The sequence below is a fragment of the Salvia hispanica genome, chromosome 3, assembly GCF_023119035.1.
Source record: "Salvia hispanica cultivar TCC Black 2014 chromosome 3, UniMelb_Shisp_WGS_1.0, whole genome shotgun sequence".
Taxonomy (NCBI): domain Eukaryota; kingdom Viridiplantae; phylum Streptophyta; class Magnoliopsida; order Lamiales; family Lamiaceae; genus Salvia; species Salvia hispanica.
The window spans coordinates 9,181,652-9,205,353 of record NC_062967.1 but is presented as its reverse complement, the minus strand read 5'-3'; the positions used below and the strand labels follow the sequence as shown (position 1 = coordinate 9,205,353).

The following is a 23,702-nucleotide window of genomic DNA, read 5'->3' as shown; positions in this document are numbered from 1 at the left end:
CACAAAGTGATTCTTGAGTGCGAAAAATATGTCCCATGGTTGCGCTGTGTGTGTCGATTGTGGTATTTGAGTATATGATTATATCTATCTCGTCTATTTCGTAGCCATGATTTTCCCTTCTCTTTCCATCAATTTGTTTAGTTTGAATTATATACTAGTATATTTGTATGACATGACTAACCACTATTTTAAACATTATACTTTTGTTTCCAGATGGATGTTATATCGATTCAAGTAATAACTTTATTTTGAATGTGCGAGTTTTAGTTATGGGAGTGCCTACTTTTAAAACTAAAAGTGCTACTCATTTGTCTCTCACGCGTTTTATGTAATTCCTTTTTCTCAATTATGATGATTGAGAAACAATTTTTTAAACTATTTGGGCTTCATATAATCCTAAGTTCTTTTTACCTTCCCAATGGAGGTTGGGGTCGATCTATTCCACCTTGGTTTATGAGAGCCGGAGAACTTAATTAAATTTGGTATTTGGAGTTAGACGATGATTCTTCTAAGTTTGGGGTTCACTTCCTTTCCTCGTACACCATTCATTGTTAGTAATGGCTGTCAATTCAGTTCCTCGGCCTTTGTCACTGTGTTTGATCTCTTGAAAGCATTTCTTGGATTGGCCATTGGTCATGATTAGTTTAATGCCTAATTTACTTGAATTAAACATACCAATTAAAAATTGGATAGGTACACATGTTTTATGATAAGTAGGTACAAGCAAATGTTTTTGAATGTACAAGAATTTTTAATCTAAGCTTTTTATAAACTATATCTCGAATTAAGGTGTAGCCTACTCAAGATTTATGGCTGTAAAATCGCAGAGATGTTTACATAAGGTGTATGCAATAGTAATATTTATCCGATAATAGAAGTGCACATAAACAAAGACGTTTAAAAATGGAATACTCCTAGAAAATACAAATATTTCCTTTTCTAATTAGTATTTTGAGCATCAAGATTCCACTGCTGTAAAAAGTGGGCCTAATCCTACGCAATTATGTAGACAAATAATTTGCTTTATGTTTCGTTTTAAACTAACTTAGTGCAAGCAAATTAAAAGTTGCACTTTGCTTTGCCTCTCACACAACTGAAGTTGTCGAGATTACTTAATTCTTGGGCATTTAATGTATGTGCAATATCAAGATAACTTTATACAGTAATAATATGATATGTCAAATTAACTTGCTACGTGTAACGTGCTAATTGTAAATAGCGAGTAGGATTAACAATTTTGGTGGTTATATTCGCTCGAATATGCTTTTAATTACGACTAAATAGTCTTAGTTTAGAACTATCTAGTTACTTCAAGAAATACGTGTAACTTTATAATTTGGTGGTGTTCTTCACATTTTCTTCCCCAATTCAAATTCTCTCAACTCATGTCGAAAAGTTTCCAAAATTAAAAAAATGGTGACTTCCAATCCATTATATTGTGAAGGAAATAACATACTGAGTCAAAACAAGAGAGAGTATTAACCAATTAAAAGAAGAAAACGTTAATCCCACAGTTTAAATTATTTATGCAACTAATTAACATGCTGAGATATAATCCTCATATTATAACTAAATTTAATAATTTGTTTAGAGATCATTGAATTTGATTCCTTCAAATGTTTGTGATGACACACACATAGGGCTGGCAATTTTTGACACGACACGATAATCCGACACGAATCCGCACGAAATTATTGGGTTTGGATCAAGTCTTATTGGATGCGGGTCATTATTGGGTCGACCCACTAAGAACACGAAAAAATCGGGTCGGATGCGGGTTGGATGCGGGTCGGGTCGGGTAACCCGTTAAAAATTAATATTATTATTTTTATTTTGAGTAAAGATAAATTTGCAAAAATTGTATACACAAAATGCCCTTCAATTTTTAAAAAGGATAATATTAATTTATTTTGATTAGATAGCATCATTAATTACATATTTTTGTGACTAATTTGACCTTATTTATAATTTTTCATTTTTCATTTGTATTGTTGTACAATATGTACCAAGACTCTTATTAAAAGATAAAATTTTAGAGAGAATAACCATCCATAGTATTTTAATAGAATAATAATGGAATAATTTTTTATTCATTTTATTTAAACTATCACAACGATATAAAGATAAATAAATTGCTTTTTTTTTTACAAAGTATAAATTAGGAAAACACTCTTTTGTTGGGAAATTCTCTCATATTATTTTTGAAACCATTGATATTTTATCATTAATTTCTAACTTTTAATTTTGAAAATAATATTATACATATTGGTTGATTATTCTATCTAAAATTATTAACATTATAATATGGGTCATTCAATGATGAGACATTGTTGGACTCAACACATATAATAGTAATACAACATTCAAATGTATAGCACTTGCTCCAAAAATTGATAAGATCATGAAAAATTATTAGTATTACTATATGATAAATCACAATATTTTCAATATTTCATTTACTGTATTATTTTAATATTACTTTTATAATTATTTTCATAGTGCGTAATAATATCATAATAGAGATGGTACGATGATAACATGTGGAACCCAACATGTAAGTTGTAACATATCCTTTAATTATATGACTGCTATATAAATTGATATATTTAAATATTATGATAAACCACAACAAATTTTAGACCCATATTATAAAATTAATTTATGATTAATAATCTGTTATATATTATAGTGCATCAAATGATACATAAGAGCTAGTTCGACGATAGAAGGTTGTTGCTATCAACGTCTAGGCGTGTGACACTTCAAGTATATTAGTTAATATATTCAAAATATATAATTATGTCTTTATTCATGTAATTTTGGATAATAATATTAAATGACCATGTAATGACCCTACTTTGCATATTTCTTCATGTGTTATAATATATAGAAAATATTTGAAATTACAAGCTTCAAATTATATTTCAAATTACAAAAATTAAAGTAGTCGAAAGAAATGAAATAATACACTCTTTTTTGTTTTGTTCTTTTATCTTGTTTCAAATTTTTTTGTTGGGTTTTGGAACAAAAGTTATGTATTTGGAACAAAAGTTATGTATTTTGTTGGGTTTTTTTGGATTTTGTTGGAGTTTTGTTGTTTAAAATGGAACATCTTCATGCTATATGGCTTTTTAAAGTCTTGATCATTTTTTGAAGCAATATGTAATCGTGTTGTTATCGTGCTTAGGTTGTTGTCGTGTTGTTATCGTGTCGGGTCAACCCAAAGTGGTTCGTGTTGGTATCGTGTTCAGGTCGATATCGTGTTCTTATCGTGTCGGGTCAACCCAAAGTGGTTCGTGTCGATATCGTGTTCTTATCGTGTCCAGGTCGTGTCCGGGTTTGAAGATGGCGGATTGGGTTCGTATTCGGGTTTGGGGTTTCCTTAACAGGTTGGGTTCGGGTTTGGCCTTATTAGGTTGGGTCGTTATCGGGTTGCCAGCCCTACACACACACCGATAGGGACACTCGGTTTTGGTTAATGGTGACTTCACCTTTTTCATTTGATTTGATTAAATTGGTTCTCTCATTATTATGAGATGTTAAGTTACACATCAAGTTAGTCAACTGTATAGGATATTATCTAATTATTGTAATTACCTATTAATTTTTAAAAAAAATCAATTTGTTATATTGTTTTAACGAATACTACTACTCTCTTTGTGTCCCAAGCCAATAGTGAGTTGCAGACATAGTCGAAAATGTCAAATATTTAGTGACTTCATCATTTATGATTGAGTTACAAAAATTATGGATATGTATCCTATATATATCGAATTTTTTTTTGGCTAAAGAATCAATTGATATTTAATTCTAATATTCGTTACAAATTTGATAGTATAATAGTGCGGGTGCTGCTATAGAATGAAATTCTGCTATGGTCCATTTTTGGCGGGTAATAAATATCGGGACTAGTTTGCATCTCTTCTAGTATACTTGTTTCTCTTCTTTATGGAGATAATAAGTCTATGTGAAATACTACCTCTGTCCCTGAAAATTTGATACAGTTTATTATTTCGGTCCGTCCCTGAAAATTTGATACACTTCACTTTTACCATTTTTGGTAGTGGACCCCATATTCCACTAACTCATTCCTACTCACATTTTATTATAAAACTAATACTTTAAAAGTAGGACCCACATCCCACCAACTTTTTCAACTCACTTTCCATTACATTTCTTAAAACCCGTGTCGGATCAAAGTGTAGCAAATTTTGGGGGACGGAGGTAGTAACTTTAATGAAAAAAGGTGCTAAAATGCCCGATCAAACCATGAACATTCTGGTGATGATGTTTCTCTCGTTCTTGACGTAATGTACCCACAATGAGAGGCTCACACGACGAGCTATTAGCTTAGTGATAGAACATGTTCCTGATAATTCCATAAAAACGTTTATAGTTACGGTTAAAAATTTATAACCAATAAAATTTCAAACAAATTGAATTAACCCAAATTCACCGAACTAAACCGATTAACTTCCTTATAAATTAGTTTTTTCACGCTAATATATACCAAAAACACTTAATTAACAGTAGTAAAAGTTTTTGTTTGTGTTTGTTTTAAGGAACTTTTCATTTTCTTTTTAAAATTTAAGCACGATTAATGAAATAAAATTCGTGCCTAAAAATAAACGGACAAAAAAAATCCAAGCGTGGCAGGGGCATAACGGTCATTGAATTGTTTATATAATCCAAGCAATCCCTGAATTGGTGGCTACTCTGAGTTTGAGCTGCTATCCAACCACTGTTTACCACTTCCACTTTCCTCTCTCTCAATTGTCACAACCACCACTCCCATTCTCACTCTTCACTCTTACTTTCTTGCTCCGGATCTGTAAGTTCTCCCAATTCTCTCCTCCCTCTTTCCACCTCAATTGATTTTCTTCTGTTTCTGTTTTTTCTTCATGTTACACTCTTTTGATGGCTTCAAATTCTCCCTCTTTGTTGGCACACAACAAAATTTGATCCTTTTTTGAGTATTTGGTCCTTTTCTTGCTGAATTCTCAACATACTAAATTGGAATTTTATGTTTGAGAATGGTTCCCATCAATTTAATTATGTTCATACTTATAAAGAAAGCATTTTTATTTGTGGGTTCAATTTTTTGCTGTTAAACAATTGAATTTTTTATTCATCAAGCGTGGTGTGAGGGAGGTTTTCAAAAAATGTTTTAGTAATAAGCACGCTCGACAGCCGAATCTTTTGTGATCTGGAGAAGATAAAGAAAAAGATAACCTGTTGGGGGCTTTGGATTGGATCTGATGAGAAAAGTGAAACATGGATTGTTGGACTACAGATTTTCTATTTGCCTTTTCCAGATCCCCTACTTTTCATGATTCTAAAACACACACTAAATTGTGTATTGTTATATTCTGATAGGTCACTGATTTCTTATTCTTTCCAATTTGGATTTTCATTCACTTGTCTTGTCTGAAAAGCTTCGCTCTTGTTTCAGGTGGCAATCTTATTACCTTTGGATATAAGGGGAAAAACCAGTATGCAGTGGTGGATTCACTTTGTTATCTCTTTGAATTTGTATTGCAGGGTTATTCTATAACTTGTTTTGTTCTTCCTCCACTTGAGCTGAAAACACTCCTTTTTTCACATGCTCATTGTTTGCTTAATCTTATCCATGATGGGATCAAATCACTTCCCTTTGGCTTCTTGTTTTTTCTACATTCTATAAGATTTGCTTGTGGTTTATTCAATCTTCATAAGTCCCTCATCTTCTTGTTGCTGTTAGATTCTGTTTGAGTTTGGTTTGTTGATCAAGTAGGATTTCTAGTCCAACTTCAGCTTTACTTCCATTTATCTATTGTCGCTCGCTATTTCTTTGTTTAGCCCGTGTGGAATACATTAGCCTCCTTTCTTGTCGTTAGCTGTTTCGTTGTTTACCCCGATTTGTGAAATACATCAAGAGTCAAGCGTAGTTATGGTGTGCCAAGCAGCGAGCCAGACGAGATTTAGGGCACTTAAACATGAGAGTGGGATTGCTGGGAGAACAACCATTATAGTTAGAGTAATAGCATGCTTTCAACCTTTACAGAATTGCCAGGTTCGTTATCGAATCCTTACTTAGTTTCATTTGTTTGTGCTGCAAATTCAAGTTTTGTTTACTTAAAATTGAAAAACATCTGATTTATGTCCTTAATTGTGTTGTTCAGGCTGAATATTTCCGTCACTTGCTGAAACCTGTCACGTAGACCTGTTCCCGTTTTCCGTTTGTCGAAAATCAATCTAGCAGATATATTTTTGTTTTCATTCTTTTGTTTTGCATTTTGGAAAGTAATCTACTTGCCGGACTAAAGTAGAACTACACTATTCTGGTATGTTTTTCTTTCTTGATTGTTCCTGTGCTTGATTTTCTCGATTTTGTTCGTCTTCTCGTATGTTTATAGGCTTGATGTATTGGCAGGTAGCTCATTTGGCCGGATGGCTGCGGCCAGAGAGTCTCAGCTGCGCCAGCAGTTTGCTGTTCGGAATTCTTCGTATATCGATCATATGGCAACGCCTCATCTCGATAGAAATCTCAGCTTGCCACATTTTCCCTCTTACCAGTGGCCTACTGCCAATGCTACCTTTCCAGGACAGTATGCTCCTGATTTGAATGCATTCGGTGGGTTTCGCCCGCCTCAGTGCAATATCCCGTGTCCAACCGGAGAGCCTTATCTGAAAGGCTCGCAGTGTGCCTTGCCCCGCGGCCTAGGGGTTGTAGATAAGCAGCCGGTTGGTGCTCCACAGAGGAGATTCCTTATCTTCGACCAGTCCGAGAATCACACCAGACTGTTCTTGGGTCCTTCCTTCTCGCCCCTCGACAAGATGTTCGCCTCCAAGACTCCTGTCCCGCTCGACAAAGCAACCGCTCATGTCGATCCACGCATCTTGTCGAATCCCGCGTTCGAAGAAAAATGGGACGAAAACCATTTGTCCGAAGAGGAGGGCGGCGAGACGTATGAAGAAGATAGCGACGACATCGATGCTTTGCTCTACTCTGATACTGATAGTGACGACGACGATGAAGTGACTAGCTCGGAGCACTCTCCGCCACTCAGCCTCGACGAACTAACAGAAGAAATAACGAGCCCCGCGCCGAAAAGACGAAAGCTGCTCGACGGCAAGCATGAGAAATCGTCTCTGGAGAGTCACGACGAGGAGGACGACGACGTCATGGAGTCGAGGTGCGCCAGCGACGACGACAGCGGGAAGAAGATTAAAATCCGCGAGGCGCTGAAGGTGCTCGAGAGCATCATCCCGGGACTGGACGGGAGCGACCCGGTGTCGATAATCGACGGGGCGGTGGCGTACCTGAAGGCTATGAAATCGTCCCTCGGGGGCGCATGATTAATGGTGCGTGTTTGATTATTGAAGATGGCTTTTACTTTTAGAGTCAGCATGAAGATTGTGGGGCAATAAAGAGGGGAGGGTTAAGTCGATAAAAGCAGCCATCTTTGCTATAATTGTTGACTTTGAAATGATTAAAAATGTGATTTAAAAGTAAAAAAAAAGGGGTTATGGCAGATTGAAGAAAGCGTAGTGGTGTGAAACGAGGGCTTCCTTTTTTCTCCGGAATTGTCGAAAAACGCCATGGATGGTGAGCATGCGTGTTTGGTGGTAGGGGGGGCCCGCGCCTCCTTTCTTCGTTTTTATTATGATTATCTTGAAAATCTGTGCGGGGGGCCCACCCCCCCAGGGGCTTCCGAGCTATCATCATCAATTTCTTGTTGTTTGTTTCCAGTTGTAATATTTGTGTTTTCTGGGTTTTGAACGACTGTTTGTGAGGTTGTAATAACCATCTGTTGCTGCTGTTGTAATCTAATGATGTGGTTGGATTTGATGTTTTTGAGTTTTTCTTTTTAGTGTATGTTGATGAGAAATGTGATGTTTAATTAAGAATAGAAGTGAATTCTAATTGGTGAATTGGTTTAAGAAAATAAATTATACTCTACTATTATCAAATTTGATTGTTGAAATATCTTCGAAGTTGTTTCTGGTTCACAAATGGAACTGGTAAGGTTCGACATAGAGAAAAAGATTGTTGTTGGTGCTGAAAGATGGATGCATTGTGACGATTGATGATAGATGATAGATGAAAAATGGAAGCGAATACTTACTAAAAAAAATGTGGTAAATAGTCTTGTTACTGGATCGGTAAATAGTCTTGTTACTGGATCGGCAGAAGCTCTAAATGTCGAATTTTAGAAGGATTTTTCATATTCATAGGCCAACAATGTAGTTGGTCGACCATTCAACTCCACCTGAATTTATCATTGAATAAGAAAGATTTTGAAAGTTGATAAATTCAGGAGGCAAAAGCATGGTTCATTAGCAAACACAACAAGGTGGTTTAAATTTTACCGTTTGACTTGTGACTTGTGAGTGATTCAAGAAACCAAACTTGCGCAATATTGTTTTATTTTAATCGTTCAAATTAAATTATTTAGACAGTGCAATGCTAATCGATCAATATTATTCTCATTTCAAATTTTCTTATATTAGTAACTAATTTAATTTTAGTTTTACTAAATTAATAAAAATTAATTTTTGGAACGGTCGATAGCCAAACTTGGGAAATTGAAATGTACTGGATAGGTCCACTTTCTAAATAAATTTATTATATACATGGATGTGCGGGTTTCAAGCATAACCAAATTAATGATAAATTTGTCAGATGTTACCTAACTTATTTGTAATAAGATGCCAGCTTTCATGCAAATGCTGTGGTACAAAAACAAAGCGCATTCTTCTCTTTAAATGTTTAATCATTTATTCTTTTACTTGATTAGACTAAATAAAGTTGAGGTGTAGAATGTATTCTTTTCAGTTTTTAATCATTTTTTCTTTTATTTTGTCATGCTTATATAAATCATGTGTTTATACAATAAGACATGAATTACTTTTATTTCCTATTAGTGCATCTAATGACTAATATGAAATGAAATAAAATTCATTAGGTTAAAAAGTGATAAATTTATATAAACTGTTAATATTTTAAGTATTTTACATAAAAAATGGGATCACGTGCATTAATTAATTTAAAATAAATTACTACTCCCTCCGTCCGCGAATAGGAGTCCCAGTTGAGTTGGGTGCGGGTTTTAAGAAAAGTTTGAGTGTAATAATTTAAGTGTGTGATAGTGGAATGTGGGACCCATTTATATTATTATTTGCAATCAAAGTGGATTAAAATTAATTGCAGCTTCTAAATTAAGGGAAAAGTGGGGTCATTTTTTATACTCCCAAGATAAAATGTCTAACCGGGACTCCTAATGGCGGACGGATGAAAATGGTCAACCGGGACTCCTATTCGCGGACGGAGGGAGTATAATATACTCCACATATTAATCTTTCTGCAATAATATAGGAAAGTATTAACCTTTTGAATTATATATTTACATATTTAAGAAAAGATTAATTATATTATATAACTGGGTATTGCATAATTATTTTAAATTAAGCCCAAAATCATATGTGGATTTTTCATAAATCTTTCATATTATCTCTCTTATATTTTTATAAAATAATACTCCAATAACTAAATCCAAATTTAAGGGGCATTATTTACCTACAATTTATGTACATCACCTTGCCATATATAGAGATTAAATACTTTTAAATAATCAATATGTTGTCAATCACATACTAGTATATTGAGTTATGGATCGTGTGTGATATATTATAATCGGATTGGAGCACAAAATCAGGTCAATTTGTGCACAAAGTCTTTGATGATGCAGAGTAGTTCAACAAATGGTCGGATAGTTAAAGAGAATTAATGGTGTTTACTAATAATTACTAAAAGTTCATAAAAAAAATAGATTGAAAATGACTTCCACAAATTATCATATTCATCATACCTTTGATTTATGGAGGTAGTTATTGACCTAATGAACCAATTCTCAACTCTCAAGGGAAAATTATTTCCCAACCATAACATCACAGCTGATGCCATCATTAAGATTCTGGAATTTAATAATTTAATTACCTTTAATTATATAATGAAGCGTGATTGCATTTATTAACTGTAATTAATTCCATTTTATAGCATGAGCAGAGAACATTCTTTCTACTTTCCATTGATGAAAAAATTTGGGAGTTGTATAAATTGAAGGGCTTTATTAAGAAAATTGGAGGTTCAATATAAATATCAAAATGAGAGGGACAATTTCTATAAACAGCTAACTTAATTAGAGGATTGTTTTGCACACTTTTTACTCTAATATTAGTTTATTTTCAAATTTTGGTTTTCCTGCAAGTTGAGACTTGGAAGTTGGAACAACCGCTTTCACTATGTTTTCAAATTCCAACTAACTAAAATTGTGCAGAACATAAATGATCTTATTTGTTGGTTCATCATTTTAATTAGTAGAATTGTAAGTATCTAATCATGTCATGATTTATGTATGAATTATCAATAATTGTTCTAACTAATATCACTAATACAGAATTCCACCAAAAGCTTACTAATGCAAACCCAAGATATCATGATTTAGGACTTTGATATATTTTGCTTTTGCCACTTAAACTCTGATTTCTTTCTCTATTGGAACTTAGCCTCTTCGAGATTTGTGTCTCTTAATAATTTTATTTCTCTCTCTCTTTCCAACACAATTAAAGAAAAGAGAAAACTATACATGAATTCAAACTTAGCCAAAAAATCACTTAATCTATGCAACTGCTTAAATTTTGAACGCTGTTATCCATTCTGACCATTATTTTGTTACTGACAATAACTTATATATAGAGTTATTTTGTCTGTCATATGATCCAAATCAATAAACAATGAAATCTTTTGCGACAATTATTTTCTTACAAATAAACATATTGTCAGAAGGCGCCATATAATCCAAATTGCATGTGTTTCTTCCTCTGCTTATGCCCTGTTTTCCAAGACAAAATTATATTCTATGATACCCACTGACACATTTAGATAAACATAAAATATCACTATTACACTTCAAATAAAATAAATAAGTAAATATCTCAATAATTACATTATTAAAGGGGTGGTGGCGCAGTTGGCTAGCGCGTAGGTCTCATAGCTAAGCTGAGTTATCCTGAGGTCGAGAGTTCGAGCCTCTCTCACCCCATACGTTTTTTTTATATATACCTTTTTTTAGTGTAATAACATAAAATGTCTAAATTTCTCATATAAATATATAGTTAATACATATATTTCCTATTTTTTAACTCAATCACATTAATATCACAGCATATGTTTGTTTAATTCAAGAAGACTTCACATTCTTATTACGTAAAATAATTTCGAATGATTTTGTCACATGATAGTATACAATTTTTGCTTGAAGCTACAGATAGTGAACATTGATTGGAAACAAATTAACGCTTTATAGTTTCCACGTATATCTTCTCCATCCATTTAATAATTATGGATGGAAATCAATGATTCGTACGCCTATGTATTATTTATATAGTATTTGATTTTTATCTTCCAAGTAATTATTGCCCAATATTTGGATAATCAGTGCAGGCCAAGTGTAAGTGAGTATGTCGGCATTTTTGTGTTATAATTCTAATTAAATTCAAGTATAATATGATTTATTATTGTATAATGTTGTATATACATATATGGTATTTCTGAATGTTTCAATTATTTATAATTAACTTTGTGAAAAGTGAGAAACCTATATATGATCTAATTTGTACTTCTATGTTAGTTGATTTCATGTACTATGATTTCTCTTTTTTCTACCCCACACTACATTTTTGTACATCTTAATCTAGAGTCTTCATAGTATTAATTTTTAGGTGAAGTACAATCACTCAAGAACAAAAAAACGTACACAATAAAGATAATATCATCCGAAATCCAATTAGATTCACACATTAATGAATCCCAAAGTAGCAAAATTTTTCCTAGTGGATTGTATCATATCAAGTCCACTTTAGGACTAAAAAAGTCAATGTTGACATGATAACCGCATACATTTCTAAATCTAATTTGCAAAGAATTAGTAAAACATTTACTTCCTACGAAAAATAGTCTTAATAGTGAACGACATAAATTTTAATATAAAATTGGCCAAAGATATTGAGAATAAAAATGATTGAAGTAATTTAGTAGAAATTGAGACGCAAATTTGATGCATCACATAAATTATACAATGACTAGCTAAAACCTTCACTTTTGATCAAAATGATGATATTGCACTCATGAATCTTTGTTCCTCACTTTGATCAAATCTAGTAAAAAGTAGCTAGTCAATTTATAATAATAATGACAGACAAGCTTGGGATTTGCGATCCCAGTTGAGATCCGTTCAGAATTATGAGACCCTTTCCTATCAGATAGCACGAAGTGTTATATCACAAAATGTACTTCTAAGTAGAAATCCAAAATTCACGAAGTAAAATGAAAGGGATCACTATAATCGGAAATTATCTACGAGATAGATAGTATGGAGTAGAAAATTTCTACTCCTTATTCAAGTACCCAGCTAGTCCCAAGCAAGATGTTGTCGATACAACTTATTTATTAATAAAATAAATATTTTCTTAATCCATTATTCAATGCATGAATTTATTTTGGTGTGTGATTAATGTTCAAAATAGCTGTACTAACTTAGTAAATCAATTTGATTACTGTGTTATAGCATAAAATATACTTCTAAGTAGAAATCCAAAATTCACGAAGTAAAATGAAAGGGATCACTATAATCAGAAATTATCTACGAGATAGATAGTATGGAGTAGAAAATTTATGCTCCTTATTCAAATTCCCAGCTAATCTCAATCAAGATGTTATCGATACAACTTATTTATTAATAAAATAAATATTTTCTTAATCTATTATTCAATGCATGAATTTATTTTAGTGTGTGATTAATGTTCAAAATAGCTGTACTAACTTAGTAAATCAATCTGATATTCCACAACTTGTTACATAGATTAATTGTGTTCCCCACTCTATGTCACGAGTCTATATTTTTTGTTTCAAGACATGATTTGAAGTGGGGTGTCTCATCATGCTTGTAATGCCAATTCAACTGAGAAATAATACATTAAAACCACCAAACAAATTATGCAAAATTTTCCAACACCTAAATCTTGAATATTCCATAGGATTTTGTGCAATATGTAGCACTGTTAAGGAATATTCATATAGTAGATCCCTCATTTATAGCATGCTATTCTTAGTCTCGTATTGTGATCATGGTTTCAACAATTAGCAAATATAGGACTACTGATTGTGTGACAATTTCATATACTAAAAAAGTTTCTCAATAACAATGAAAATCATGTCAATATTGCATCTTCCTCTAAACATAAACCAAATGTAGAAAAACAAAAACAACACAATTAGTCATATGTTATGCTAAATGAAGATAAAATTAGAACAAAAATTGCAATTCAAGAAATGGAATTTCTCCACCTTCTAGGAGTCTTTCTAGTTTGATCAGCAGTTGCAACTTGTGATCCATTGTCATTGGCTTCTGTCGTCTTAGTAAACTTGCTGAGTTTCTTCCAACCCGAGGTCCACGCCGACGTCTGCTTGGGCTTCGCCAACCTGTTGAGCTCGCGCTGCAATGCCTCCATCTCGTTCTGAAGCTCCGAATACTTAGCCTTAACACTCTCCACCTCGAATTTGAGAGTATTGATGTCCTTCTTCGCCGTTGTCCATCCTTCTTGGAACGATTGCGGGGTCCCCTCTAGCAGTGTCTTCCGGTTCGGCACCATGGGCTGGTACTGCGACTCCCCACCTTCCTTGAGCGCGAGCGCGTTGCTTATCTTCATCTGCTCGGAGAAGAGGACCTGCACCACCACCCTGAGAGGGAGGCGCTCGTTCTGCGCAGCGTGCATACATGCGTCCATGGATAGCTTCTGGCACTCCATCACGCGGCACAACCTCTTCCTCTCGTGCTCGGTCAGCGTTGGATGTGCCTACAACATTTCAGTTTGTTAGATTTTACGAGGGCTAGATACAGCATCGTTTATTAATTAAGAATTAGCTATGTTGATCACCTTAAGATAAGAGTCAACTGCTCTGTAGAGTCCATCATCACAGGTTCTTGCTGATTCAGGCAGTGCCTCAGCAAGAACCTGGAATTTGGTCAGGGACAAGTTTCTGTCCCTGGCCACTTCCGTCAGATAACTGTCGACCAGTCTGGCAACCCTCATCTTGGCATTCAGATGGCTCCCTCTCTGGGAGCTGCTGTCATACATCTTCAAGTCCGATGAGGGATGCCTCGTCGGACTCGAACCCTCCGATTGCTCTTGCACTAGAAAATGCTCGAGGAGCCTCTGAACGAGATCGACATCGTAGATAGTCTCTTTCGTGTTGAAACAAGGGATGAGAAGATCCGACAAGGTCGCATGTTCGAACTGCATCCCGACACGCTTCTCCAGCTCCGTCACCAGAGCCGGAGCGACTTTGAGCATGTTGGCCATCCTCAGCAGCCTCAGCAGGAAACTGCAGGAAACGCAGTCTCTCTGCTGAGGTATAATGCTGATTAGGCTTTCCACGATCATCCTCTGATCCTTAGCTTGGACCGTGGTCGGGAACTCATGGTTCCCAGCCACGATCACGTGTAAGCCGCTGGCGCCGCCCTTCCAGGCGGCGTTGCTGCTAGGGCTGGACTCGTTCGAGGACGATCTCGGCTTTCCGGTGTACTGCCACCGAATCCCCTTGGGATTCGCGCACGCTTTCCACGCAATAGACTCACTACACCTCCGCACAATCTGGAGATTCTCCGCCCACGGCGAAAGATTCTCGCAGCTTTGTAGAACAACGATGGAATCTCTCCACGAGGATAAGACAACGTAGCTTAAAAAGGCTTCGGTTTTGAATATCAGATTCCCTTCCTCCAAATCCTCCGTCATCTCAAGATACTCCGCGGCGCAACGAAGGCCGGAGATGTTGGTCGCTGTGAGATTGACGGCGACGCCGTAGCAGAACTTCGCCGCCAGCTCGAATGCGTCGGCGCCGCCGGGGAGATCGTCGAGGCATAACTTGTTTATCTCGCCGTCGCGGGATTCGTATATGATTCTGTTCATCTTCGCGCATCGCGAGAGGAGAGGAAACTAGAGAAGTTGTTTCGATTAGTTACGATGAATCAATCGAAAAAAGAAGCCTTGAATTAACTGATTTAACTACCTTGTGTAAATGGAAGGTGATGTCGCCAATCTGAACCAAGAAATCGCTGGGGATATCGGTGGAAACAAACCTATGTATGAATCAAAGATTGCATTTTTATAACTGGACTATTATGTAAAAAAAAAATACACTATGTATGAATCACAAAGATTTCATTTTTAAAACTGGGTTATCAAAAAAACAAGAAAAGGATGAAGGAAAAAGGGAGTTATTGATGATATACCAAGAGTGGCCTCTTTGGTGGAAGCCATCGGTGTGAAGGCCGTTTTTGGCGGTCGAGATAGGTGATCCGGTGTCATAATCGCCGGATTCCCACATGTCGGAATTGGACAGAGATGAAAGTAGGTGCAGTGGTGAGTGAGTGAGTGAGTGAGGAATAATCTCACATGGGGAAGATTGGATTTATCTCATAATTGTCGGATTTGGGGTGAGTATGGGGCAGAGTTATAAATTAAACCAATAGTTTTGGATGCATTCGCTAATTGTGATAATCAGTTAAAACAGTGGTGCATATTCTTTTCTTTAAAGGGTAACTTTCCTGTGCACACACACTCTCTCTGTGTCACTCTGAGTGAAGAATAACATTCAGTTGGGATTGTGTGGATGGAGTTGATCAGTGTGCAAGAACATTCATCTGTAGCAATAAGAGATGGTGATGATGATGAGAGTTAAAGCAGTAGGTGAGTTGTATTAATGCAGAATGATGTATTTTTTTTTTAGTTTTTTGTATGGATTTTGAAGTTCAAGAGAGGCCCCCCTCCCCCCCAAAAAAATTGTGTTGTTTTGTTTTTGTTGTTGCCCTCCCTCTTTCTCCAGTCTTAATGAACATGAGCATTTGTTGCGATTTTGGGGAGCAAATGGCTGTGGAAATGTATTTTTTACTAGTTTTTGTTTTAGATGAAATGATTCTTGAAAAATTTGATTAGGAGAATTTCTATCTATCACTTGGACTATAGCAAGTACAAAATTTAAAAATTTGATCTGTATCCATGGTTTTCTTTTTCTTTTTTAACAGATTAGGAATTGTAAAGTTTTGATACTAAATTTCCAAATTATAGAATTCTTATAAGGGAGAAGTAGTTTTTGTGAAATGGGTTTAATCCAATTTTTGGAATGGTCTTTTCAATGTGTTCGTGAAGACTCTTAAGCATTAAATATGATCGGGATCTCTATCTCCTAACAGCTGTATCAATCATCAATTCGATATTTCATTTTTCTTGTTTAATCATTTATTTTATTTTAGACACATAGTGCAATTAATAAAATGTTTCATTTAATTCTAATATATCTGATAACGAATTACTTAAGATCCCGCAGATGGATAAACTTGAGTGGTATGCACTCATGATCACATTATTTATTTATTGGGTTGATTTATTCTACAGAAATACCTTTAGTAATAAAAGTTGTAATAACAAGATTAATTATGTATGAACTCTCTCTCACAGTAGCGGCAACAAAGGTAGAGATAAGATGGGCCATAACCCATCTGTGATAGGCCCACTTCTAGTTAAGACTCATTTCATAATTACAATTACAAATTTAGAATCTTGTTTATAATACTAGTACCATTTAGAACAAAGAAAGTATAATCTCTGTACATAAATTGCATTAAAAAAGAGAGAGATCTAAGTTGAAATGGCCCACTTATTTATGTTGACAGTGTAATGCCCCAATCTTGCCTGTCTACACTTGATCAATTGTTACCATATTGCCAAAACGTGGCTTGCTTTTTCTATTTACAGTCCAAATTTTGTAGTCTAGTCAAATTCAATAATTCCAGGGGCAGTTTGAAATGAAAACTTGTTGGAATTCCCAAACAAAAAATTGTCAATTTAGACAGAAAAGAAATAGCATACCCCATGTATTAGTGGACCATTTTAAATAGAACTAAAATATGAGTTTGGAGTAAACCTGTGTAGCCAAACGTGGCCTTCCAAAAAACTCAATATATCAGTAGGTTAAATGGAGGTAGAATTTACAGGATTCTGGTTACCAGATAATCGATCAGTTCTTATTATTCGTTGTCATTTATACATGAGAAATTAGGTCACCAGTCTTCAACCACGAGTGATATCATCCATCTTGTTAGGGTCAAGCAAGCCGCCATAAGTTATTTCCATCCCAGCAACATTTAAAACTCCGAGACGTTTCAGCGATGATCAGAATGCTGTACAGAGGTTACTGGTTTTGATGTTAGAGGAGCATTCCTGTTGGATTGGCCTTGAGGGGCTGCAGATCCGGCTTCGTTTTGGCTCAGATATACGAACGCGTGAAATAGCCACAGCCAGTATATCCACCAGCCCTGTGTCTTCTTCCTCACACGAACGACTAGAGGCTGAGGTAGGGGTAGAGTCATCACTGAGACTGTCTTCGTATACGTTCCTTTTTCTCTCCAACTCTGGCCCATGAGTAATAGTTAGCTGCCTTAATGTCAATCTTACTAACTTCTTCTTTGGATCAAGGGTTCGCGCCTTTAACGACGGTTCAGTGTAGAAAGAAATCCATGGGTGTCCTGGAGAAGCAAATATCAAGAAAATTAATATCATAGGTTGAACTAAAACTTCCAATTCATTAGGATGCAGCTCGAATATTTGTTTCAAGTAAATCAGCTACATTTCAACTGCAAACTACAAGCAAACACATGGGTAATTTCTAAGAGAAGTTTAGCGTACAATGCACGACACAAACATTAAAAAAAATGTAGATTTCAATCTGACTTTCACCAGCTGAAAGGAAGTAAGTGAGCCTAGATATATTTGGAGCAGTTTATGAAAATAATACTGTAGATGACTCGTATCCTCCAGATGTTAACTAAACGCACTACTGTATGATGTCCTTCCCTCCTTCCCCAAAACACAAGCTAGAGATACAGGAAAAGAATGCCTGTATAGAGTGTACAGTAGGAGTCTTGTGCTCGACAAAACACATGGTATAGACAAATAACCCATCTGAAATATTGAAATTAAATAACTAAGCAACATGTTTTGGAGTCTACTAAAATTGTAGAAGTGCCATTATAAGATGACTAACTTATTGAAGGCAAAGGTTATGTGCATGATGGGGCATTGTCCCAACCTCCCATCTGATCATATATTTGTAGTCTACCATCCATAAGGTTTGGCCTAAGAAATTGGATTATTTGACCAAACCTCACTTTGTTGTTCGGAAACAACACTACCCAAAAGATGAGAAAAGCCAAACTGGAGAAGAACAAGATAAAACAGAATAAGCCCAAAAGAAAAAGGGAAAAAATATGAGATGCTTGGGTATCTGTCTGCTAAAAGTATGAGAGTTAAGCCTCTTGAGTCAATCCGATGGGACTTAATCAGGCACCTGTATAGATCACAACTCTCATTATTCAAAATTTCTAAATTAGCTTCAATTATATACTCCACTAGAGAGACAACTACATTGCCAGTGCTGGCAAAGTCCATACAACTGGCATTTGAGGTACCATGCAGTTACGCTGCACATGCACAAAAGCGCTAAAGGTGGACGAGATGTCATTTTTGGAAAACAAAATTACTAAGTTTCAAGAAAAAACCTCAACTTAGATATTAAATCAACTCATGGTAAAGCAAAAAATAGCAGAGGACTTACTTAAAACTGCATCAGCTGTAAGCCTTGTTGAGATATTCCTTGTTAGCATCTTTGATAGCAGATCACGAGCAGGCTGTGACACAGATTCCCAAGCACCACCCACAAAATCTAACTTATCTTTCTTGATAGCCTCAAACACGGTGTCCAATGAATCGCCTTTAAATGGAAGCACACCAATCAAAAGTGCGTGGAGAAGGACACCAGCACTCCAAATATCCACTTTCTCTGAGTAATTACCAACTAAAACCTCAGGAGCAACATAAGCAGGACTTCCAACGATACCAGTCAGGCGCTGACCTGCAGCATAAGGAATCTAGGATATAAGCAACGGAACAATGGTGCATTAGTTCCAATTATTAAAGTGTTATTCCCAACCAGCACTTTGTAGTGTTTCTCCCCCCTGAGTATCACCCGACTCCAAACACAGGTAAATAGCTTTCAGTTGACTTTTAATTAAGACTTGTAATTGGTTAAAGATTACTATAATGTAGGAGCAAGCAATACACCATATGATTAAGTTATAATCACAATGTATATTTCAGACTTTCCATGTCATTTGTCAACACACTCATATACTCCTATGACCCTGTTAAGAAAACCCATAAAACAAGGAAGCAAACAGAATACATAAAATTGCAGCATGTGATAGTCAGTAGGAGAATGCCCATAGGAAGTAAGAATCAATTTCAAATCTGCTGACTACAATTTTGAGACCATCACAGCCAAGGGGTTATAAACAAAAAAGTAAATATCAAATCAAAGACACAGGTTACTGAATGGTAAAAGCAGTTTCTTCACAAACATGAAAACAAAAATGCATATTATATTCCAGAAGGCCATTAAAATGAGTTTGAGATGTGATGAAAGATTAAATGAGATCATAATCACATGCACATTATGGACTTGAAAGCAGTATTGCATAACAGAGGGCAATATATCAGGTTATGTTGTAATACCATCTAAAATCCTCACAGCTAATCCAAAGTCCGCAAGCTTCATCTGTCCAGAGGTGGTGAGCAGGATATTCTCAGGCTTTATATCCCGGTGAACTACACCCATCTCATGACAGTACCGAACAGCTAACATCAATTCCTTAATTATATGAGCTGCCTTCTGCTCAGAGTAGAGGCCTTCTCTAGCCATCTGATCAAGCAACCGCCCCTCAGAGCAAAGTTCCATCACTAGATAAAAAGATTCAGCATCTTCATATACTGCCTTCAGAGTCACGACGCCTGGATGCCCAGACAGATGCTGCATTATCTCCACCTCCCGGTGCACAATCTCCTCCCCTTTCTTCAGAGTCTTGCACGCAAACTCCTCCCCAGTTGCCTTGCTCCGACACAACACCACCGACCCAAACTTCCCTTTCCCTAGAGTTTTATCCAGTTCATACACTTGATCGATCTTCTTCTTTCTGCCTAACCGTGTTGCTGTATCGATACAGCCAATTTTTCTCTTAAGACCTCTGCCTGAAAACTCCACATGAGCAGTTCCGCATGCTGGGGCAGTTGCAACACCATTAACAACTTTTCTCCTCGAATCAAGATTTTTTGGGATTACAGCCTCCTTGCACTTCCTTTTCCTTCTCGAATAATCTTCCAGCGACAAATGTGGCCAAAGAACTGTCAATCGAGCCTGATCGTCAAATTCGTTTTCACAGGCCCTCGCAACTCCCTTCCTCTTCTTCCCCAAGCACTCCATTGTTAAACAAACAATCCACAATTATGGTCTTCCCAGAGCTTCAGAAATTATAGACGACCTAATTAAACTAACGTTTGCCTTCTCTCTTCCTTCAGAGAATCAAGACAAACCTAACCCACTCAAGTACCAATTAAGGAATAATATCTCCAACCTCGACCAAATCCTGTTTTTTTAGCAGGTGGGTTCGTATCAAAACGTAGCAATAGTATAACGGACAAATCCCAGAATCAAACGCAAATAGCACAAAAACAAATTCATAGAAAATAAAAACTAAAAAAGACCCAGCATTCCGTACCTTCAAACACACAATGCTTCCCGCATTCTACTACAATAATGCGGAAAAGCAAACCCTAGACGGACTATCAACTCAATTCGGAAAAGCACATGATCATCGCAGTGATAAAACCCTAGAAAAATCTGAAATAAACCCTAACCCGGAATGGCAGAAACAGAATAAGATAATAAGGAGTGACTAATTAAAACATGGAAACCGCGAATATTGCGGCAAATAGGTAGCATTGATTGAGAGATTTAGAGAGAGAAAGCAATGGAAGAGAAGAGACTTCAACGAAGAGGAAAAGGGGGAAAGTTGGTCTAACCGAGTCTACTTACTCAGTCATACGCGACGCCCAATAAAACTGCTCTTTTCGCGCGAATCTACTTGATCTGACGGTGGGGACATGCCCTCGCCATTGATGCCAACGGTAGGGATCTGCTTTTTGCTTCTGGTTAGTTAATTGCTCTTTATGCTTCAGCCTGCAGCAATCATATTAATATCTTAATTTAGGATTTATATAGAGGTGGTTTGGGAGATATGATTTGTACAGTTGTCCTTTTTTCCTAATATATACTCCCTCTGTCCCATTAGAAATGCAACGTTTTCCTTTTTAGGTTGTCCCACTAAAAATGAAACGTTTCCTAAAATGGAAACTTCACTCTCTCTACTTTTTCCTCTCTCTTACTTTACTCTCTTTATTAACTCACAAAACAACACTTGCATAAAATCCTGTGCCGGAAACCAAATGTTTCATATTTATTGGGACAGAGGGAGTACTTTACTTTCCAATTTACTTGTACTATGAATATATATATATATATATATATATATATGGACGTATTCATATCCTTTTTTGGTTTAATGTTCTATTCTCCTTTTTAATCTTGGCCATTCAATTTAAAGATCTTATGGCCCTAAATAATGCCACATGTTATTAATTAAAATGATTTAAAAAATCGTGTAGGGGCTTTTTAGGAATTCACAATGGAGTTAGTTATGGAAATTTGCTTGATTTTCTCTATCAATATATTATATCGGTTTTTTTTATGGAATTAGCAGAATCTTTCTTATCTCTCCAAAAGATCTTTCTCTATCAATATATCACAGAGGAATTATTAACATGTGGATGCATCGTTAATTAGCAGAAATTCGTGAATTACAAGAAAAGAAAAAGTTGCAGCCTTTGTGATTTTTCTTCTTATTCTCCAACAATGGAATAAGGTAATTTAAGGACTTCACATGTTTATTATGAATCTGAGTTCGTTCATCTCATTGATATTTTAGGAGTTTTGCGTTTAATCTGATGTCCTTTTTGTGAATTATACAATCTCAGGGTTTTGTTTATTAGTTGTCGTGTTTGAATGTATTGGGCGAGTTTAATCTAATCCACTAGGGTTTAGCAGTCATTGGTGGTTAGGGTGTAGTATTTTGTTTAGTCGACGAGTTTCAGTTTTTTGTATAGGGTTTAGTTATTATCTCGGCTACTGTGTGGTATTACTCGACGTATGTAATGTACAAATATTAAAGTATAATGCACTATTTCTTATTTGTAATGTACGATTTATATCATATAATGAAACTAAATTCTAATATGCTTGTTGTTTTGATTTTATGTATAGTGTTCGTTGTACCTGAATGTTCTCCAACGTCGGCCTTTGAAAAGAGGCGCATGATTGAAGAGTTTTACGGAATGCCAAGGCCTGAAGTAGTAGAGGTTCATCCTCCGGATGTTGTAAAGACCAAGGGTCATGCTAGCAGCTCCGCGAGCCGACTGATTTCAAAGAGAGAAAAGGCTATAAAGGAGGCTACTAGGCCTCTTAGACGTTGTAAGGCGTGCGATGAGTTGGGCCATCACGACTCTAGAAACTGTCCAATGCTTAAAGAGATGGAGAAGGAGAAAGAGCTTAGTAAAGGCAAGAGGAAAGCTTGATGTGTTTTGTAACTAATAAAATAGTTTTCGTCTTGTATTCGTTCTTATTATTTCTAGCGCTGTGATCATTTTTTGCATAATAAATTTGTATTTTGCGATAGTTAATGTGCATTATCGAATTACAGCCTTGCATTAATAATGATATTCTATGCATCACTCCCTATATTTATTCCATAAGTCGAGTTCTTTGGTAATGTGCATTATTGATTTATAGGCTTGCATTAATAACGATATTCCATGCATCACTCCCTTTATTTATTCCATTAGTGGAGTACTTTGTTAATGTGCATTATCGCATTTTTAGCCTTGCATTAATAATGATATTCTATGCATCACTCCCTCTTTTTGTTCCATTAGTCGAGTTCTTTGGTAATGTGCATTATCGATTTATAGGCTTGCATTAATAACGCTATTCTATGCATCACTCACTTTATTTATTCTATTAGTGGAGTACTTTGTTAATGTGCATTATCGCATTTATAGCCTTGCATTAATAATGATATTCTATGCATCACTCCCTCTTTTTGTTCCATTGGTCGAGTTCTTTGGTAATGTGCATTATCGATTTATAGCCTTGCATTAATAACGCTATTCTATGCATCACTCCCTTTATTTATTCCAGATGTTGAACTCTAGATGTTGAACTCTAGATGTTGAACTTAGAACAACGCTGAAACCCAGTTTGATCATAGCTTCCTTCTGCCGGGGAGTCAGGTTTTGTATACATGAAATGAACTCGGTGGGGTTCTGTCGACAGTACATGTGGTCGGCTTTCTTCCCCCTCGGTTTCTTTTTCTCCACGTCTTCATTGCGTGAACTTGTTGTAGTTCTTCCTCGGCTAACCTTTGCCGAAGTTTCTGAGCTAATGCTATGGGAATAACATCGTCAACTGCTTGGTCAAACTCAACCCGACGCTGCTTAGATGCTGTCCAGAATAGGAAAAACCATGTTTTAGAACAAATAATCTATGCGTTACAGCAAGTAATGCACGACATCTATTTACCAATGCACAGAACTGAAGATGTAATGTACAAACCTAGTTATACTAAACAATTACTTGCTATAGGGACGAATCCAACAAC

At 35.8% G+C, this 23,702-nt stretch overlaps 3 protein-coding genes and 1 non-coding gene across 6 annotated transcripts; 2 read left to right on the top strand and 2 right to left on the bottom strand.

The window, feature by feature from the left end:
* Window positions 1-4,713: 4,713 nt before the first annotated feature.
* On the top strand, window positions 4,714-7,831 carry LOC125213994 (transcription factor bHLH143-like). The gene is made up of 4 exons (XM_048114823.1): window positions 4,714-4,831; window positions 5,453-6,052; window positions 6,162-6,323; window positions 6,413-7,831. The coding sequence occupies exon 4, from the start codon at window positions 6,430-6,432 to the stop codon at window positions 7,336-7,338; it is 909 nt and encodes a 302-aa protein (XP_047970780.1). The 5' UTR covers window positions 4,714-4,831; window positions 5,453-6,052; window positions 6,162-6,323; window positions 6,413-6,429; the 3' UTR covers window positions 7,339-7,831.
* A 3,166-nt stretch (window positions 7,832-10,997) lies between these two features.
* TRNAM-CAU lies at window positions 10,998-11,084 on the top strand. The gene is given in 2 exon segments: window positions 10,998-11,035; window positions 11,049-11,084. It is a non-coding gene; the product is annotated as a tRNA-Met (tRNA).
* Window positions 11,085-13,220: 2,136 nt separating this feature from the next.
* Window positions 13,221-16,106, bottom strand: LOC125210863 (root phototropism protein 3-like). Its single transcript, XM_048110469.1, has 4 exons — window positions 15,333-16,106; window positions 15,110-15,179; window positions 13,978-15,036; window positions 13,221-13,896 (listed from the first exon to the last, which is right to left on the bottom strand). The coding sequence occupies exons 1-4, from the start codon at window positions 15,425-15,427 to the stop codon at window positions 13,366-13,368; spliced, it is 1,755 nt and encodes a 584-aa protein (XP_047966426.1). The 5' UTR covers window positions 15,428-16,106; the 3' UTR covers window positions 13,221-13,365.
* Window positions 16,107-17,028: 922 nt separating this feature from the next.
* LOC125209504 (serine/threonine-protein kinase PEPKR2-like) lies at window positions 17,029-21,143 on the bottom strand. 3 transcript variants are annotated; one of them, XM_048109107.1, is made up of 4 exons: window positions 21,026-21,143; window positions 19,669-20,576; window positions 18,713-19,009; window positions 17,029-17,624 (listed from the first exon to the last, which is right to left on the bottom strand). In XM_048109107.1, the coding sequence occupies exons 2-4, from the start codon at window positions 20,411-20,413 to the stop codon at window positions 17,272-17,274; spliced, it is 1,395 nt and encodes a 464-aa protein (XP_047965064.1). In that variant the 5' UTR covers window positions 20,414-20,576; window positions 21,026-21,143; the 3' UTR covers window positions 17,029-17,271. The 3 variants fall into 3 exon arrangements, with proteins under 3 accessions (XP_047965064.1, XP_047965062.1, XP_047965061.1); XM_048109105.1 differs by lacking the exon at window positions 21,026-21,143 and adding an exon at window positions 20,709-21,000; XM_048109104.1 differs by lacking the exon at window positions 21,026-21,143 and having other exon boundaries at window positions 19,669-21,000.
* Between the last annotated feature and the right edge of the window lie 2,559 nt (window positions 21,144-23,702).

Excerpts from the sequence above, each read along its gene's own strand:
- LOC125213994 (XM_048114823.1), top strand. The coding sequence starts at position 6,430 with ATGGCTGCGGCCAGAGAGTCTCAGCTGCGCCAGCAGTTTGCTGTTCGG.
- LOC125210863 (XM_048110469.1), bottom strand. The coding sequence starts at position 15,427 with ATGTGGGAATCCGGCGATTATGACACCGGATCACCTATCTCGACCGCC. Across the intron at positions 15,037-15,109 it reads TCACCTTCCATTTACACAAG|TTTCCTCTCCTCTCGCGATG; the intron begins GTAGTTAAATCA and ends CAACTTCTCTAG. Across the intron at positions 13,897-13,977 it reads CAGTTGACTCTTATCTTAAG|GCACATCCAACGCTGACCGA; the intron begins GTGATCAACATA and ends GAAATGTTGTAG.
- LOC125209504 (XM_048109107.1), bottom strand. The coding sequence starts at position 20,413 with ATGGAGTGCTTGGGGAAGAAGAGGAAGGGAGTTGCGAGGGCCTGTGAA. Across the intron at positions 19,010-19,668 it reads AGCTGTGAGGATTTTAGATG|GTCAGCGCCTGACTGGTATC; the intron begins GTATTACAACAT and ends CTTATGCTGCAG. Across the intron at positions 17,625-18,712 it reads TACAGCTGATGCAGTTTTAA|GACACCCATGGATTTCTTTC; the intron begins GTAAGTCCTCTG and ends TTGCTTCTCCAG.